The sequence below is a fragment of the Rana temporaria genome, chromosome 1 (genome assembly GCF_905171775.1).
Source record: "Rana temporaria chromosome 1, aRanTem1.1, whole genome shotgun sequence".
Taxonomy (NCBI): Eukaryota; Metazoa; Chordata; class Amphibia; order Anura; family Ranidae; genus Rana; species Rana temporaria.
Genome location: NC_053489.1, coordinates 248480848 through 248500067, shown reverse-complemented (window position 1 = coordinate 248500067; position 19220 = coordinate 248480848). Strand labels below are relative to the sequence as shown.

The following is a 19220-nucleotide window of genomic DNA, read 5'->3' as shown; positions in this document are numbered from 1 at the left end:
CTTTTAGGGTAAATGTGAATGGTCCCACAGCCTTGTGGAACCAATGACGTGTCCCAGAAGGTTGTGGGCAGGGGGGACAACTTTCAGTGGAATTGCTGTGGCGATCCAGGTACCCATTCCCCTCCCCACCAACATAAAGTGCCAAAATTAGAAGGGTGGGGAGGGGGGTGGCAAAAAGTGAAACTTCCCTTTCTGGGTGAAGTTCCACTGTAAATTCCTGTTGATCATGACAATAAAGACACCCAGCAGCTCATTTCCTGTTGTGAGCTGACAACATACAGTATATAGCCTTGTAGCCTTTGCTGGACAAAAATTACAAGGAGTGGTGTCAGCCCTGCCCAGTTGTCTTTTTATGAGCTACAAAGCACAACCACCCCTCCTCATTTTCACGAGATAGGGGTGATGCGTTTTGTAATCCAAAGGAGGAACTAGTAGGACTGTTTACCCTCTGGAGATGTTACAAAGTGCACAGACAGCTCTGAATTTCTGACAGGATAATCATATATTTGTTTGCACTTATCAACAGATATACCCAAATGCTTTAATTGGTATATTTACCAGACACAAAAGAGGCAAATAAAAAATGTCACTGTTAGGGTTTTGACACACTTTAAAATGAATGATAAACTCAGACACAAAATAGGTAACATGTGAAATTATCATTTGGCATTACATGCCAATTTTCTTTTTTAATAAATCAAAGATTAATTAACATGCAGTGCTGTATCATAATTACAGATGTAGTATCATTTACACCATTTGATGCTTTATGTCCAGAATGTAAAGGAGAGATACCTGTTTATGCTCTAAGCAGTTGGACTAGAGAGGGGGTCAGCAACTTGCAGATGGCAATTTACCAGTGGATCATGGCCAGGTGATGGGTAGATAGCGTCCTTGGTTTGCCAACCCACCAACACCGCCCGCGGTGTGAGCAAGCATTTGCTGACACTACTTCTCTATTTCTGGCTGCAGACCCCGGTGGAGTGATATCACTCTGCCTTTTGTATCTCTTTATAGGGCCAGAGCAGCACAAGCAGCAGCTGCAAGTGACAGAGACAAAGCAGATCCCTGGTTTGTTGTGGAGTACTGACAGTGGACTCCTCTCCTCTATTATGCCTCAGCTATTTTGTTCAGGTTAGCGCATTTTGATCTTTAAAGTGAAGCCCGCACACAATACTAAACTCAAGTGCACTGGTGTCATCAAGGGCCATAACACCATCTATAACAGAGCATGAACTATTATAAGGGTTCAGGACAGTAAGGGCTTGTTTACACTTGTGGGGGTCAGTGAAGCCCCACAGTTGAACCATGTTTTTATTGCCACCCAACTGCCCCCCTTTAGCTGCAGTGGCCAGGTGTAGCACCCACCAAGCTTGACCCAATCAAGTTAATGGGGCTGCTCTGCAAGTGTCCTGCAACTGTGTGCAGTACAGCGGCCAAGGGGTTAATGCAGGTGGTAAGAAAGCATTTTATTACCTTCCCACCACCTGCTTTAACCCCTTGGACCTCGCACTAGCACTTTGCATGTACATGTTGCATCTCACTTGAATGGGTGCAAATGGGTGGGCAGTAGTGCAGTGATTTTTGTTCTTCTTCCATGTTGTTCAGATAGATCATTACCTCTCTAATGTTGTCTACCCCTGGACTAGAGTCATTGATCCAATCATTGCTGCTTAGTTGTGTCTGTCTGAAGCTTGTAGGACCAGGTGGGTACACATTAGCAAAATATTTTTGCCAATAGGATGAGTAAAATATCAAAATTATCTCTGTAAAAGAGGTCCTCCTAGCAGGGGGTGTTGTCTTCGCCTCTAGTGACGAAATTCTTGAGGTCATATGAAATGTTTGCATCCGTTTCCCAAATTTGCTATACACTATGCCTCCGGTAATGGACCTCTGGTAATATAGTGATTTTTGTATATCAAAGTGTAATTATTAAAAATGTTCCCATTTGTGGCCAGTTAGCCATGCTTAATCCTCTACAGTTTCCTTTAGTTTCCCTTGTTCTGCAGATTGCTTTCTACTTCTTTGTTGAAAGACTTGAGAAACTTTTCGTATACTGTTAGCCTCTGAGCCAGATGCTTCAAAGAGCCTTGCCATGAATCCAAATCCAGCTGTCCTGATGTAGTTGCCACCAGCAAACACATACAAAATGGGGTTAATGCTGCTACTGAGAAATGCAAGGGCTGTGGCATTCGGACGAGCAAATAGAGATGCTTTTCTTAGCCTTTCCGATAAAGACAATTCTCCTGACACCTGCAACATATTCACCACGTGGTATGGAAGCCAAAAAAGGGCAAATGTTATTATGATCATGATGACCACACGGCTTGTCTTATGCTTCGTTTGAAATTTAGCACTTTGTAACCTTATTCCAATGTATATATAGCAGGAAAGGATGATTGTGAAAGGGATAATAAACCCTATCAGCGTCTCGAATGTAAACTGAAAGACCATATGGTGTTTTACCCCATTTCCCACACCTCGGACAGTGGTACACAATTGACGGTTGTTTATGGTTTCTACTGAGCGGTATATTGGCATTGGAATGGCAAACAGTGTTGCTAATATCCAGATAGAGAATACTATGCTTCGAACAACTGGCTTTGTTCTGACCTTATGAGAAGTAAACGGTTTGGCCACAGCAAGGAAACGGTCTAAACTCATGAAGGTGATTAAAAAGATGCTGGCGTACATGCTCAGATTGCCAACATAATGACATATTTTACAAATTACGTTCCCAAATGCCCAGCTGCCTGTGGACAGAAAATTGATGAATATAGGTGCTGTAAGGATCACTACCAGGTCCGCAACAGCCAAATGTAATATGAGGATGCAGGTTACAGTGCGTTTCTTCACTTGAGTCAATACAGTCCAGATGACAAATGCATTGCCAGGGACACCGAGGACAAGAGCCAATGAAAGAATGGCAATACCAAGGCTAGCAGAGGGACTTGTAGTGGAATTTGACATGGAAGCGTTCACGGTGGCCATCTGGCTAAGGGTTGTACTCTGCCAACAGAAAATAAACAAAGTTAGCTCAAACATACATAAATGTTTTAATTTTCTCTCTAAAATGTAATACTTGACTCTGGTCTAATGCAAGGTGGTCATTTCTTTCTCTTCTGCTTGTGCAGAGGTTATTGCACAGCATTTCCTCAGACAGCCAGTGCTTTACATGATCTCATAGCAGGATTACAAGATGCATCCACATTGTGTCGCAATTTGTCACACAGGCACAGAGCAATGAGGATCTGCAGAAGTGCTGATATTGATTTTAAGGCGAAATACATCACAAAAAACAAGGAAAAATCCACAACAGATACTGAGCTGGGCATCCCTGTGACACCACTGACCAGATATGGTCATTTCAGTTTAGTGGGCATCTTCCATCATGATTCATGTGGCACCGCATCACCGAATGACATAATTGATCATGGATTTACATCGTGGTACTATTTTTTTTTATAAAAATGCATTTGTCAAAAACTCATTGTCAGTGTGTTTGTTTGTTTTTCTTTTCTTTTTTATTAATTACAAAGCCTTACTTGTTCATATAGAAAAGTAGTATCTTGGGGCATCAACAGTCATTGGGACAAGGTTCTTTGCCAGACAATGTACCCTCCCCATCAAGGCATATGACCTGGTATGGTATGGAAGGGGGTGGGATGCACAATGTCAGGCTGCATGCTTGAATAAGAATCTGAGATGGATTTTGGGGGAGACCCCATGCTTTTCTCCTTGTTTTTTTTTGCATGGGGTGCCATCCTAAACATGAATATTGAAGGGTCTCCATGTTGTTGTTTTTTTTGTTTTTTATGTTTCATGGCGTCCCCCTTGATATCCATACCAGACCTCCATCAAGGAAAAGGTTCTTATATGTATTTTTAGGGGGGTCAATAGCCATTTTTCTCTTTTTGATGGGTCCCCCAATAAACATCTATTCCAGACCCTCATCTAGGATAAGGGTCTGGTATAGATGAAGAGAATCACCAGTCCAAAGCTGTCATTTTCCAGCAATTTATACAGTTTTTTTTCTTTGTAAAAATCTATTTTGCTATAGTAGGTTGTATACATCGTACAGAAGTGCCACTTCACAGGCAAGTTAAGAGATTTCCACAGGCATGTGTTTTAAAAGAACCTTGCATTTTTTTTTAATGTTGCCTTTTAGGTATTACTAAAATTGTTGCTTACCGCCACTCAAAATTTTCATTTTTTTTTTTTTGGTACAGGTTCCACAGGGCATTCATTATCCCTTGTGCTACTTATTGGACAATCAACAAACAATACTGTTTTTTTTTTACTTTTTGTCTCCCATTGAATTCAAATGAGTTCAGATTCAACACCAGAAATTATGAGAAATCAACTTACAGGGTGGGGGTGTAGTTCCCCCTTTAAGTCTTGTTAAAGGTAAATTGTTGCTCTAATGCATGTGTAGCTACCTCAAGAGGTGCTTTTTATTGTGTTACCTGAATTCAGTGTTAATAAAGAAGTGCAGGGTTTAAAAAACAAACAAACATTGATACTTACCTAGGTGGATGTATCATTGAGCCGATGCTGCATCTGTCCCCCGCCGGCTCTGTAGTGAGAACTTAGCGATCAAACAGAATCAATTCTTCCCCTCCACTTTGAGCAGAGCCATGACTGAGGCCCTCTGCTCTGCCCCTCCAGTGCTCACAGGAGCGCTGGGCTGTGGAGGGGGGGAAAGGCTGGCTCAGGTTCTCAGGGGATCACTGAGAGGCTAAGCTAGCTGCCGGTCCAGACTTCTGGGCAGATCCCGACCATCTTTTCAGAGCCTGAACTGGCTCTGTGTCGTCAGCTGAAAACGTCAGCTGAAAACGGATCACTGGAGTACAGAACGAACTGCGCTTCTGTGGTCCATAGGAGAAGTATGGCCAAAAAAGCTTTGGCTCATTTAAGCGTGATTGGTGCTGCAGGTCCTACTTTGCCAAAGTAGTAATAAAGACTGAACTTCAAGCAAGAGTCTGTGGTACTGTAGAGGTTAGCTAGGCCACCTATGACATTGCTCAGCACTGCTTTCTAGTGTCTAGGCCGTTCTGCTCCTTAAAGCCCCTTTCACACTTGCGGACCGTATGTCCGCTTTCTCATCCATCCGTTTGCGGATTAAAAAAAGGACATACATTGGTCCCTATGAGATCGCGGGTGTCAGCGGATGAACATCTCGCCCGCCTCTGCATTCCTCCGATTCTGCAGACGGAGGAAAACCCTATTTTTCCTTCCGTCTGCGGATCGGATCGGATGAACACGGACACTCCCCGGCACCCCTCACCTCTGGCCACATGCGGTATTGCATGCCATAGAACAGGGCTCAAAATTTCAAGTCTTGAGCCACTAGCCAGGCCTCAAGGGTTACTCACCGTTAGTTTCCCCGCCCAACCCCTACCATGCCTTGTCCCTAATTCTGACACTAATCACGCCCTCATAAATTATCTCCTGAAATGACACTGTTTTATGCAGAATTAAGTTACAAAAATAAATATTAACAACTTTATCCGTTCCCCTCAGCATAGCCTCACCTGTGCCCATCAATGCAGGCTCACCTGTGCCCATCTATGCAGGCTCACCGTGCCCACCATTGCGGGCTAACCATGCATTGCAGCCTTATTGTGCCCCTATTGCAGACTCACTGTGCCCCACATTGCAATATCACTGTGCCCTACATTGCAGCCTCACTGTGCCCAAACTAAAAAAATAAACAAATTTGTCTAGAGATATAGAGACAAATATGTTGTGGGTGTGTGGGACATTATTGGCACCAGGAACCACATGAAACAATTGTTATGTAAAAACAATTCCTTTACATCTTTATTGTTCCAACAGTAAAACAACAATATAAAATATCTGTAGACATAGAATAAGATCATACTAGCCTGAAAAAAATATATACAGAATATTAATTATGCTTCTGTATAAGTTGTATTGATTCTGTCTGACTCTTTTCAAATATCACTCTTTATCGGCGGAATACATTGAACCTAAAGACTCATTTAGAGATATGTTGCCTGGTGCCTTTAGAAGACAAATTATAAACATCCTAGAGTGTGGTCCCATGATGACAAGGTCCCGACAGGGGAAGGAACAGAGGATCGAGAGCTGTTCTTCCAGCGATTGCCCCGTGGCAGAGAGCATGGAGGTAGATGCTAGCCATGGTATCACTGAGTGGTATAGCCCACTGTAACAGCATTACATTGAACTTTCATACACAGCCCCGCCTCCTCCTAACCCTGCGCCTGTAATAGACAGAACACAACCCAGCACTGGATTCTGTCTATTACAGGCGTGGGGTTAAGACAGGGCCAGATTAAGAACATCATGGGCCTGGTGCTGAGGATTTTGGTGGGGCCTTTTAGGCTGCATTCACACCTCCGCGACAAGTAACACCGCGTACGCGGCGTATTTTGCCGCGAATAGTGTAACTTTTTTTTTTACAAATCCTTCCTATTGCTTTGTATGGCCGAACGCCAATGCTGCCTGAAAAAAAGGGTCCGGGACTTTTTTTCATGCCGCAGGTGTACGGCGTCTATGAGATGTGAACCATCTCATAGACAGCAATGGGAATTCTCCCCTCCAGCGGCACGAGCGGCCGGCGTCGGGCGTTTTGTTGCGGAGGTGTGAATGGGGTGTAATAAATAATAAATAAATGCGTGGGAATGAAATGAACGCAGCTCAGCCAAGGCAAGTGACCAAAGGCACAGAACCCAGAAGGAAGACCGGGTGAAGATGGAAGTGTCCAGGCCCCGCCTGATTCATCGCAAGCACTGGAGGGCTCAGTCTGAAAATTGAAGTGTACACTAATGTGCTAATATGCTGTGCATACTTGTACATTGTGGCATAACCTACCCCAGGGCCTCTAAAAAGTAGTAATGTCAGGAAAGTTTACTACCGCTTTATTATCACAGGATCCCAGGAGCCTCTCATGGGGCCCCCTACTGACCCGGTGGACGGTGGCCATTGGGCAGTGCCTAAGTGCACAGTTGCCAACATTTAAAAAATATTTTCAGGGCCACTTTTTTATATAAGTGCTATATTTAGAGTAGCAGAAACCCCCTGATGTTCCTCTATACATCATAGTAGTAATCACAAAATTAAATGATTACTAATAATGGGGCAGAACAAATATGAGAACTGAGATTTCCTTTAGTTGAACTAACAAAAGTGTGTCCATTCTAGAGCTGGTAACATTGAGGATATTCAGTATAATTTTAAAGAACTGTTTTTGTGGGTAAGCGACATAGGGGAGGAGTATGGACGGTATATAAGTGGGAAGTATGTGCAGGTGAGGGAGAGGAATGTGGAGGGTCTAACAGTGGGCACTATGTACAGGAGAGGAGTACAAAGGGTACGGAAAAAAGCACTATGTACAGGAGAGGAGTGTGAAGAGTATGACAATGGGCAGTATGTGCAGGAAGAGTGAGGGGGTATGACAGAGGGTAGTACGTACCAGAGAGAAGTGTGGAGGGTATGATGGGGCAGTATGTACAGGAGAGGAGTGTGGAGGGTATGACAGTGGGCAGTATGTACAGGAGAGGAATGTAGACGGTATGATAGTGGGCTCTATGTATAGGAGAGGAGTGTGGAGGGTATGACAGTGAACACTATGTATAGGAGAGGAGTGTGGAGGGTATGACAGTGGGCACTATGTATAGGAGAGGAGTGTGGAGGGTATGACAGTGAGCAGTATGTACAGGAGAGGAGTGTGGAGGGTGCGACAGTGGGCACTAAGTACAGGAGAGAAGTGTATGACAGCAGGCACTATGTACATGAGAGGAGTGTGAAGGGTATGACAGTGGGCGCTATGTATAGGAGAGGAGTGTGGAGGGTATGACAGTGGGCACTATGTACAGGAGAGGAGTGTGTAGGGTATGACAGTGGGTACTATGTATAGGAGAGAAGTGTGGAGAGTATGACAGTGGGCACTATGTACAGGAGAGGAGTGTGGAGGGTATGACAGTGAGCACTATGTACAGGAGTGGAAGGATATTTAGGGACTGAGTAGTGGTTTGGCGGGTCATACATGGATTGAAATTACGCCAATTATGCAGAGACCAGCCATAGTCAATCTATGTATGGGCTAGCAGGTTTTTCACAAGTCAATCTATTAATCAACTTGAGTACAACCAGCCTGTTTTTTTTTCTTAAAACAATCAGTGCTGCCAGCTAAAGTTAGCAACACTGATCATTGTACGCACTGGCAGAACACAATAACACTGCAGGAGTGATTCCCCCATCCACAGGTCAGCAGGTGAGAGGGTGTGTGGGGACAGGCTGGGGAGAGATACTAGTCAGCAGGTGAGAGGGTGTGTGGGGACAGGTGAGAGGGTGTGTGGGGACAGGGTGTGTGGGGACAGGTGAGAGGGTGTGTGGGGATAGGTGAGAGGGTGTGTGGGGACAGGTGAGAGGGTGTGTGGGGACAGGTGAGAGGGTGTGTGGGGACAGGCTGGGGAGAGATACTAGTCAGTGGCTGGGTAGGCACTGGTAGTATCAGAGCCAGATACACACAGGTTACATACGTTACGATCGTTAGAGCGAGAGCAATAATTCTAGTACTAGACCTCCTCTGTAACTCTAAACATGTAACCTAAAAAAATTTAAAGCATCGCTTAGGATACCAAAAAAAATTGTGCTAACTTAACTAACTGTTTTTTTAATGAATGAAACATTTTTTTCCAAAAAAACATGTTTGAAAAATTGCTGCGCAAATACCATGCTAGAGCTGCACAATTAATCGTTAAAAAAATCGTGATCTCGATTCAACCCCCCTGACGATCTCCAATGCAGAGTTTGCTGATTCTTTCATATAACAAGTGGAGAGACTTTCAGCTATCAAAAGAAAATATCTGGGCAGTCTGCCAAGTTTTTAACAGGAAACATTGTAACTAACCTTCCTTCTTAGATCAAAGGGATGCACTTCTGTGTGTAAAGAAAAAATCTGGGCAGTCTGCGAAGTTTGTAAACAAAATGAAACATTGTAACTAACTAACATTGTAACTAAATTTAACCACTTAAAGTCCAACACTTGTTTCTTAAGTTAAAAAGCAATATTATTTGCTAGAAAATTACTTGGAACTGCCAAACATTATATATATTTTAGCAGAGACTCTAGGGAATACAATGGCTATTGCTGCAATATGTTATGTCACACTGCATTTTCCCACTTCAATGAATAATAAAAACCATAAAAACAAAACAGTGAAGTTAGCCCATTTTTTTTTTTGTTTGTTTTAATGTGAAAGATGATGTTACGCCGCAACAATCGTGAGAGAATCGTGATCTATCTTCTAAGCAAAAAAATTGCAATTCTCATTTTAGCCAGAATCGTGCAGCTCTACACCGTGCAACATAAAAAGTGCAAAGACCACCATAGAGTAATTTTCTAGCAAAAAACAAATGATGATTTTTACATGTAGTAGAGAAGTGTCAGAATTGGCCTGGGTGGCAAGGGGTTAATTACCATGAGTAATATACAAATTATTATTATAAGCACTGTGATCCTATCAGTCTGCTGCAGTGTGTCAGCTTGTATTTATATTGGCCGCTCTGAATGTAGCTTCTGACAGGCTGCGCAAGCAGGCCTGTATCTCCGGAACTATAAATGATAGCCGTCCCATATTTTGACCAGTTGTGGGGTAGCTCTTCCCATGCCTACCCCCAAATGTGGGGTTTCTGTGACCTCTGGTCATCGAGCTACAACCCCCCAAATTCGATCTTAAAAAAAAAATTCTTAAAAAAAAAAAAAAAAAAAAATGTTTTTTTTTTTTTTTTTTTTTGGGCAAATGGGCCTATCTTGAGAAAGGGGCCTGGAGCTGCAGCTCCATCAGCCCCATTGTTAATCCGGCCCTGGGTTAAGAGGAGGCGGGGCTGTGTATCTTCCTTAAATCACATTGCTATTTGCCTAGTGTACTTGTTTGTAGCCTAAATACTGAAATTTGCACTTTAAAATGTAATTTTGTAAAATGCCAGTAAAAACTTATCTGTGCCAGTAAATTTTGGGGGTCGTGCCAGTAAATTTCAATCTAGTAGGTTGGCAACACTAGCACAGCTGCACCAGATTTTTCACTCTCCAGTTTTAGTAAATCAACCGATTGTGTCATAGGAGATCAAGGGTGTCACCAGATTGTTAAGAGCCAGGGCTGGACTGAGACAGAAATTTGGCCCTGGACTTTATCCAGACTGGCCCACTTTGACAGGTCTCTCCCATGGCCGGACAACTCCCGCCACCCAATCCCCCTCTCCCCCTTCACTAGCCACTAGCCGTTCTACTTTATTAGAGTAGAACGGCTGGTACTGGTACTCTTATAGGCAGTACCAGTGGGGAAGCTGGACATTATTTCACCCGGGGCAAAGAATCAGTTTGGTTCCCCCCTTATGGGACAAGATTAGGCAGAAGTGAGAAACTCTCAGGCCATAGCTGTTGAGTCAGCTGTCCCCTCCCCCCATGCTTCTCTGTCGTCCCCCCTGCTCCTCTGGTCCTCCCCCTGCCTCTTTGTTCCCCCCCAGGTGAGCGCTGCGGGGAGGGAGAGACAGGGGGGCGGCAAGGGGGGCGGCAGTCCGCAGTCACTGAAGCCGGCCCACTGAGCCATCGGCCCACCGGGAAACTCCCTGTAGTCCCAATGGCCAGTCCATCCCTGTTAAGAGCTGTACCCACATACTAAATAAAGCCAACACCCAGGGTTGCACTACATAGTAAAAACTAATAAGACACATTTAGACCAATGTGTTATACTGTAGCAATTAATTTCAAAGTGTCTCTAAGTGCTTTGCATTGTAGTACCAATTAACTATGAATGGAACAATACTGGTGTGGTGTGCTGCTTTGAAAAAAGGGTTAGGTGCACTGTGGTGTTTTGGCAGCCTGTTCCAAATGAAAGGACTGCCTTAACGCAATGCACACTACGTTGCGTTGCAATTGGCATTAACATTTGTAACACATCGCAACAACATGTTATTAATGTATTCAATTGTGTGTTATAAATGTTAGTGTGGCACTGCTCACAATACCCACCAAACTATAGTCACTCCTACCTAAGATAAAGCTATATATAGGCAGAGTGGGAGAATTTTTCTGTTTTTAATGTATTAAATCAGTCTTAGGATGGCCATACACTATACAATTTTTTTGTACAATTGTCCTTTAGATTTACCAAGGCCATATAATATAAGGTCAAACCTGAACACTTTTAGTATGTATACTGTCAGGCAGACCCTTGTACTACATAGTTGAAGGTAAATCTAAAGATAATAGATTAAGAAATTTGTATAATGATAGCCAGCTTGTCAGTGATCAGTAGAGGGCACGCAATGTTGCTTATTTGTTCTCTATGAATGAAACAAAAAAAGTCACTAAAGTGTGGGTGAAAATTGTATGTAGTGCTGCTGTGTATCCAGAAGTAGGAACTGTGGGCCAGATTCACAGAGGAAATACGCCGGAGTATCTACGTATTTTCATATTTGCCGCGTCATATCTTTATTTGTAATTCACAAAAAAGATACGACGGCTTTTGGCTAAGATCCGACAGGCTTACGGCTTCGTACGCCTTCGGATCTTAGGATGCAATACTTCGGCCGCCGCTGGGTGGAGTTTGCGTCGTTTTCCAGCGTTGGGTATGCAAATTAGCTTTTACGGCGATCCACGAAGGTACGCGCGTTCGTTACGTCGCTCGTCACTAGACGGTTTTTCCCGTCGCAAAGTTAGGCCTGCTTTTTCATGGCTTAACTTTAGACGAGCCATGTTAAAGTATGGCGGTCGTTCCCGCGTCGAATTAAATTTTTTTTTTTGCGTAAGACGTCCGGGAATACGAAAGTACGTTACGCATGTCGCCATTCAAAACATTACGTCGGGCGACGTCATTTCGCGCAATTTCGGGAAATTTCGGGAAATTTTCACACGGAGTACGCCCCATTTGAATTAGGCGGGCTTGCGCCGGACAGCTTTACGTTACACCGCCGTAAGTTTACACGCAAGTGCTTGGTGAATCAGGCACTTGCGCTGAAAACTTGCGGCGCTGTAACGTAAAGACGATACGTTACGCCACCTCAGTTCTTTATGAATCTGGCCCTGTGAATTCAAGATCGGGAAGCTGCCTACATGTTTATAAAGAGGAAATCTGTATACTGTATCACATCTGTGAGTCGCCCCCTAGAATAGTCACACACAGCAATACTGGAAAATATTTTGCAATCAGTCTTCAATATTGTGTTAACCACTTAAGGACAGAGCCTTGTTTTGAGATTTGGTGTTTTTTTGCTAGAAAATTACTCTGAACCCCCAAACATTATATATACTGTATTTGCTGGCGTATAAGACTACCTTTTACACTTAAAAAAACTGGCCAAAAATCAGGGGTCGTCTTATACGCCGGGTCAGGTGCTCGGATGCCTGCTGGATGAGCGGTAATACTGTACGTAGCTTCGGCTACATACAGTATATACCGTTTAGCCAATCCCGGTGAGCGATGTATTGAAATGAATACAGAGCCTGCTCGGATTGGAGTAACAACCTCTGCCAATCCGAGCAGGCTACATACAGTACCCTGCCCGGATTGGCTTTGAGAGTCAGAGAGGCATGGGCTGATGATGTCACAGCCTCTGCCAATCCAAGCAGGCTTTGTATTCATTAATAGAATACATCGCTCGCCGTGATTGACTCCAGCAAGAAGTAAGAAATATAAGGCTCCAGAAGGATAAAATATGAAGCCTAGGAAGGGGGATCGTCTTATACGATAAGTACAGGCAAAAAATCGTAAAGAAAAAGTAAAATTAGGGTGGTCGTCTTATACGCCCGTTCGCCTTATACACTGGCAAATACGGTATATATTTTTTTCTAACACCCTAGAAAATAAAATGGCGGTCATTGCAATACTTTCTGTCACACAGGTTGCATGTTTTGATTTACAGAGGAGGTCTAGGGCTAGAATTATTGCTCTCTCTCTAACGCGGCGATACCTCACATGTGTGGTTTGAACACCATTTACATATGTGGGCGCTACTCACGAGTTAAAAAATGATTTATTTTACTTTTTATTTTTTATTTTTACACTGTTCTTTTAAAAAAAACTTGTGTCACTTTTATTCCTATTACAAGGAATGTAAACATCCCTTGTAATAGAAAAAAAGAATGACAGGTCCTCTTAAATATGAGATCTGGGGTCAAAAAGACCTCAGATCTTATATTTACACAAAAATGCAATAAAAAAATAAATAAAAATAATGTAATTAAAAAAAAAGTCCCTTTAAGAGCTATGGGCGGAAGTTACGTTTTGATGTCGCTTCCGCCCTGCAATGGTATGGAGCTGGGTGGGGACCATCTTCCCCCCATTCAGCTTCATACCACAGAGGAGAGTGGACCCGATCACCTTTGCCTCTGCCGGCGGCTCCCGTAAGCGGCGGAAGGCACTGGAGTGCGGCGGGTGCCCTCTCCCGCCACAGATAAAAGTGATCTTGTGGAAAATCCACTGCAGAGACCACTTTTATCTAAAAGCCGACTGTCCACTCTTAAAGAGGATATTGGGGTTAGTCGACGTATAACGATGGTGGGCGGTGGGCAAGTGGTTAAAGAGATACTAAACTGTAATTAAAAATTTCCCTTCTATTTTTGTATGTGGATAATGACACTGTAATAATTTTAATAATAAAAAAAAATATCTAAGTACCTTTTTTCCTAATTGGTATACAGCTGTTACATGGCCTAGCTCCTTCCCAGCCTGTCTGCAGGGAAACATAAGCAGGAGGAGCTTCTAGTCCTCTGCTGCTGGTCAAAAAAATAAAAAAAGCAGCCTTCGGAATATGGAGTAAAAATAAGTAAATAGCAACAATGAACTGTTTTAAATTGTAATACAAATATATATATTTAAATAAAATCTTAAATGTTTTATTTAGCAATAACATGGTGTGTATGGATTTCTTCTAGTCACAGGCTGTGTCACACCACTCTGGTCTGTGTCTTAGAATAAGAGGAAGGTGAAACCTCCATCAATCTACATGTAATATCACACTCCCATTGTTTTTGGCTGGTTCATGGGAATGAAGAGGGAGGGAGTCATTTACCACTGCACGGTATCTCACAAAAGTGAGTACACCCCTCACATTTTTGTAAATATTTTATTCTATCTTTTCATGTGACAACACTGAGGAAATTACACTTTGCTACAATGTAAAGTAGTGAGTGTACAGCTTGCATAACAGTGTAAATTTGCTGTCCCCTCAAAATAACTCAACACACAGTCATTAATGTTTAAACCGCTGACAACAAAAGTGAGTACACCCCTAAGACTACTTTAACATTGAAGTACTTTGCAGGCGCTATGGCGCTAAAAATAGCGCCTGCAAAGCGCCGCTCCTTTCACTCCATTGTGAAAGCCTGAGGGCTTTCACACTGGAGCGGTGCGCTGGCAGGACACTCAAAAAAGTCTTGCCAGCCGCATCTTTGAGGCGCTGTAAGAGTGATGTTTACACTGCTCCTAAAGCTCCCCTGCCCATTGAAATCAATGGGCAGCACCTCCGAACTGCTGGCAGAGCGCTGTTTTAAGCCTTTTTCGGCCGGTAGTGGGGGTAGCCTAAGTGAAAATGTCCAAATTGGGCCCACTTATCCATTTTCCCTGTGTCGTGGAACTCGTTAGTGTTTCAAGGTCTCAGGTGTGAAATTTGGAGCAGGTGTGTTAAATTTGGTGTTATCGCCCTCACTCTCTCATACTGGTCACTGGATGTTCAACATGGCACCTCATGGCAAAGAACTCCCTGAGGATCTGAAAAAAATAATTGAAAATTTGCTTGGAATTCGACCCATGTATGGCCTGCATAAGGCCTTGTACACACGACCGATAATGTCTGCTGAAACTGGTCCGCAGACCAGTTTCAGCGGACAGATCCGACCATGTGTACAGCCTAGCAGACAGGTTTCCAGCAGACAAAAGTTTTAAAGCATACTTTAAAACTTGTCTGCTGGAAACCCGTCCGTCCGACATGTCCGCTGGTTAGTACACCTAACCAGCGGACAGAAATCTCCCGCATGCGTCGAATGGATTCGACGCATGCATGGAAGTATTTTACTTCCTGGTTTGGTGACGTGGCGGCGTCAACGTCACCGCCACGTCACCGCGCTGTCTGTCCGCGGGGATTTCGGTTTGATGGTGTGTACAGCCATCAGACCAAAATCTACAAGCGGACATGTCTGATGAAAACGGTCCGCGGACCGTTTTCATCGGACACGTACTATCGTCTATACAGGGCCTAAGTCTGTTGTTTTTCAAAAGAACACGCTCTTTTTCAGATGTATCAGTTTACAGGGATGAGACAAACAATTTAACACTAAAAGGGAAGCTTACAATGATCAGCTTTTATTTATTATTGTAAAACTTTTATCTCCAAAAGGAAAAAAAACGATTTGCTGTAACTGGTTATAAAGTATTAGCTGGGGTTTGGCTTCAATTTGTTAGTGTAATCAAATTTTCTAGTATATCTAACACTCCCCTCCCCCAGACTGACAATGCTGCTGTCCAAAGGCCCCCCAGAGTAGGGGTACTCTAATTCAAGAGATGTGTTACTGGCCAGATCACCAGGTGAATACAGGGGAAAAAAAAGCGTAAGAAAAACAAATGGATGCAGCCACCACATCTAATGATTGGTAAGCTGCAGTATATTACATTTTTGGTCTAATACCACTATAAAATATAGGATGGATTTCTGTACATTGTGTGTATGTGTGTATGTATATATATATATATATATATATATATATATATATATATATATATATACACACACATTTTAATGCATTTGTCTGTGTTACAAGTGATTTTTTAATTACAATTGGAATTTTTTCGAGAAAAAAAAATAAAAATTGACAAACATATTTGTAGGACTATTGTGTGACACTGAAAATTATGCATAACTTTCATGCTGTATGATCTCTGCTTCATACAATATACATTTTTCTGAGTGTCTAATGTATTTTTTTCTTTGGGCTTAAGTAGTACTTTTGAAAAATGTAAATGACCATGGCAGTGAAATGGGTTAAATCAATATTACAGAAATATGTAAAAACAAAAAAAGAATTAATGCACAAGTATCTACCAGTACTCACTTTTATTATTATATATAATAATAATAAAAAAATAAAAAAAACTTGTATTATACTTCTGCCAAGTGGCATGTTATATACAATATTATACAATATAATTGTCATCATGCTAAAGTCAATCATTGTGGCCACTGCTACTTACCACCCCGATCATAATGCAGCAGTTAATCTTCAGCAGCTGAGTAGGATGAAAAGCTTCAATTCCTTTGGCTGTACTGATAACTTGAACTAGTTGCTTAACAGCTATCTAGGATATTACAAAGATTTCCTGCCGTGAAAGCAAAACCATCCTCTGTTGCAAGAGAAATTAGTTGAGTGATTTCACGAGTACAGACGACAGCGACAATTTATAGTCTGTGCTCTGTACATGGAATTGTACATGCCCCATTCACCCCACCCCACCCCAAAATACAAAATATAAACAGCAAATAAAAATTATAATACACTGTACATATGAATGTGGAAAGGTTTTGGTTGTGGTTCTTTGGATGGGGTTTAGAGCTGAACTCTTTAAAATATTTAATAAAAAAAATAAAAAATCCTAAATAGCCACAAAAGGATAAAAATTACTTTGTGTGTGCCAAATGTCTTTACAAACCCATATATTACCTTATAAAATTAGCAGTAACATCATCGCTTTGCTGTACATAGCCTGTGCAGACTGTGGGAGGGGCCCAGCAGACTCCACCCACTATATGCTACCTGTGGAAAACTACAGGAGGGGGCGGAGACAAGACCAGTCATCCTACACAAGCAGAGAGAGCAGCAGTGACAGGTCTTTATTACAGGAAGCTTCTGGACAGAGGTAACGTTTCACATTGGATTACTGCACAGATCTGAAGGAAATACACAAAGAACACCGAGATTCAAATAAGAATACACATGCCTCTTGCTTTCAGACAATGTTTGATTATCCCAGAGTTCAGCTTTAACCACTTGAGCTCCAGAAGATTTTATCCCCTTCATGACCAGGATTTTTTTTGCTATTCAGCAAAACTGGCAATTGCGCAGCCATGCAAAACTGTACGCAAATATAATTTCTATAATTTTTTTTCCGCACAAATAGAGCTTTCTTTTGGTGGTATTTGATCATCAATACCAAAACACTATTTTCTACTTTCTGTTATAAAACATATCTAATAAAATCATTTTTTTTGCGTATGTGTATGGGTGTACGTTTATGCATACATATTTATGGGGAAGGGGGAATGGGCCTGTTTCCATGTTCCTCTTATTATCTTTTCTCTTGTTTATTAGCTAGATGGCCCAGGAGAATTAAGAGTACATGCTGTGGTATAGATTCATAGATTCATTTTTAAGAGGACGGATCCATTTATGTACCTATATGTATTTTGTATGTATTTACGTGTATTTTGAGAATGTCTTGTATTTTTTATGAATGACTTGCAACTTGTTTTGCAAAGTATGTAAGATTTTTATTTGTAAAAAAAATTATAAAAAGAATTTAAAACAAAATCAACATTTTTCATACATTTAGGCCAAAATGTATTCTGCTACATGTCTTTTGTTAAGAAAAAAAAAAATCCCGACTGCAAGGCCATGTGAGAGTGGTCTATCCGGGTGAGCAATACCCACTCAAGAGGGAGTGGTGACTGACTGATTGGAACTTTAAATATTTTTGTGCATTCTGTACCGCATACCTGAACCTTTCCCCCTTCTCTCCTTCTACCTTCTACTTTCTCCACAAGTTTTACTGCAGCAAAAATAAAACCTAGCAGTTGAAGGTTTTACATCTTGTGTGGACATTGCAATTTCTATAGACTTTCCTCCCCTGACAACGAATGTTAAGGTAACGTGCAAAACCCAAATCTAAACCAGCAGCTCCTCCGGGGGTAGTGCTACATTATTATTATACAGGATTTATATACCGCCAACAGTTTGCACAGTACCTAACAAAATGAAGGCAGACATTACAGTTGCATTACAATTTGGTACAAGAGAAATCCGAGGGCCCTGCTCATTAGAGCTTACAATCTAAAAGGGAGGGTCAATTGATACAAAAGGTAATAGCTGTAGGGGATAAGCTGAGGACGGAAGTAAAACAGTGTATTAGTTAGAAGCAGGCAGGATAGGCTTCGTTAAAGAGAAGGGTTTTCATGGATTGTCTAAAGATGGATAGATTAGGGGACAAGTCAGACAGATTGGGGTAGGGAGTTCCAAAGGATGGGAGAAGCTCTGGAGAAATCCTGGAGGTGAGCATGGGAGGAGGTGATAAGGGCTGTAGAGAGCAGGAGGTCTTTGGAGTATCAAAGAGAGCGGCTTGGTTGGTATTTTGGGACTAGGTTAGTGATGTAGCTGGGGGTAGAGTTATAGATGGCTTTGTAAATTATTGTTAGTACTTTGAATTTTATTTGGTGGGTGAGTGGAAGCCAGTGGAGGGATTGGCAGAGAGGGGTAGAGGACACTGAATGGTTGGTAAGGTGGATGAGTCTTGCAGGTGCATTCATTATGGACAGAAGGGGGCATAGCCTATGTAAAGGTAATCCAATAAGGAGAGAGTTGAAGATGTTTTAAAAAAAAAAAAAAATTGTAGATTCCAAGACTCTAGAATCATAAATCAAATAAAGTTGAGCGTCATAAATCGTGTGTTGCACTGTCTATAATGTGGGCAACATTACCCAACCACCGGGCTTCTCTAAAATCTGTCCCACTGCAACAACGTGGTCTTCTATACCATAAACTGCAACCCAACATGAAGAGTATCAATTCCAATATATAAATATATAGATTTATTACTGAAGAGACCTTCAATATTCCCCAAGCTCCATATCACTGAAGGAGAACCCTATTAAGCCGCCTACACTCGACCACTTGTCCTGAAAAAAAAAAAGTTTTTCTCGACGTGATTCTTCTCAAGCCTGCCTTGCATACACACGATCGTGATAAAAAATGCTCGAGCAAAGCGCTGTGATGTACAACACGTACGACAGCACTATAAAGTGGAAGTTCCATTCGAATGGCGCCACCCTTTGGGCTGATTATGCTAATTTCACGTCTCATAACTTGCTTCTGAGCATGCACGTTTTTTTCCCCGTCGTTAAAGCCTACACACGACCATTTTTAACGTCCAATTAAAAAAATTGCATTTTTCTCGCCATGAAAAACG

General features: G+C 42.1%; 1 protein-coding gene across 1 annotated transcript; it reads right to left on the bottom strand.

Moving 5' to 3' along the window:
* Positions 1–640: 640 nt before the first annotated feature.
* LOC120940389 (leukotriene B4 receptor 1-like) lies at positions 641–16398 on the bottom strand. Its single transcript, XM_040353214.1, has 2 exons — positions 16236–16398; positions 641–3009 (listed from the first exon to the last, which is right to left on the bottom strand). The coding sequence occupies exons 1-2, from the start codon at positions 16245–16247 to the stop codon at positions 1969–1971; spliced, it is 1053 nt and encodes a 350-aa protein (XP_040209148.1). The 5' UTR covers positions 16248–16398; the 3' UTR covers positions 641–1968.
* Positions 16399–19220: the final 2822 nt, after the last annotated feature.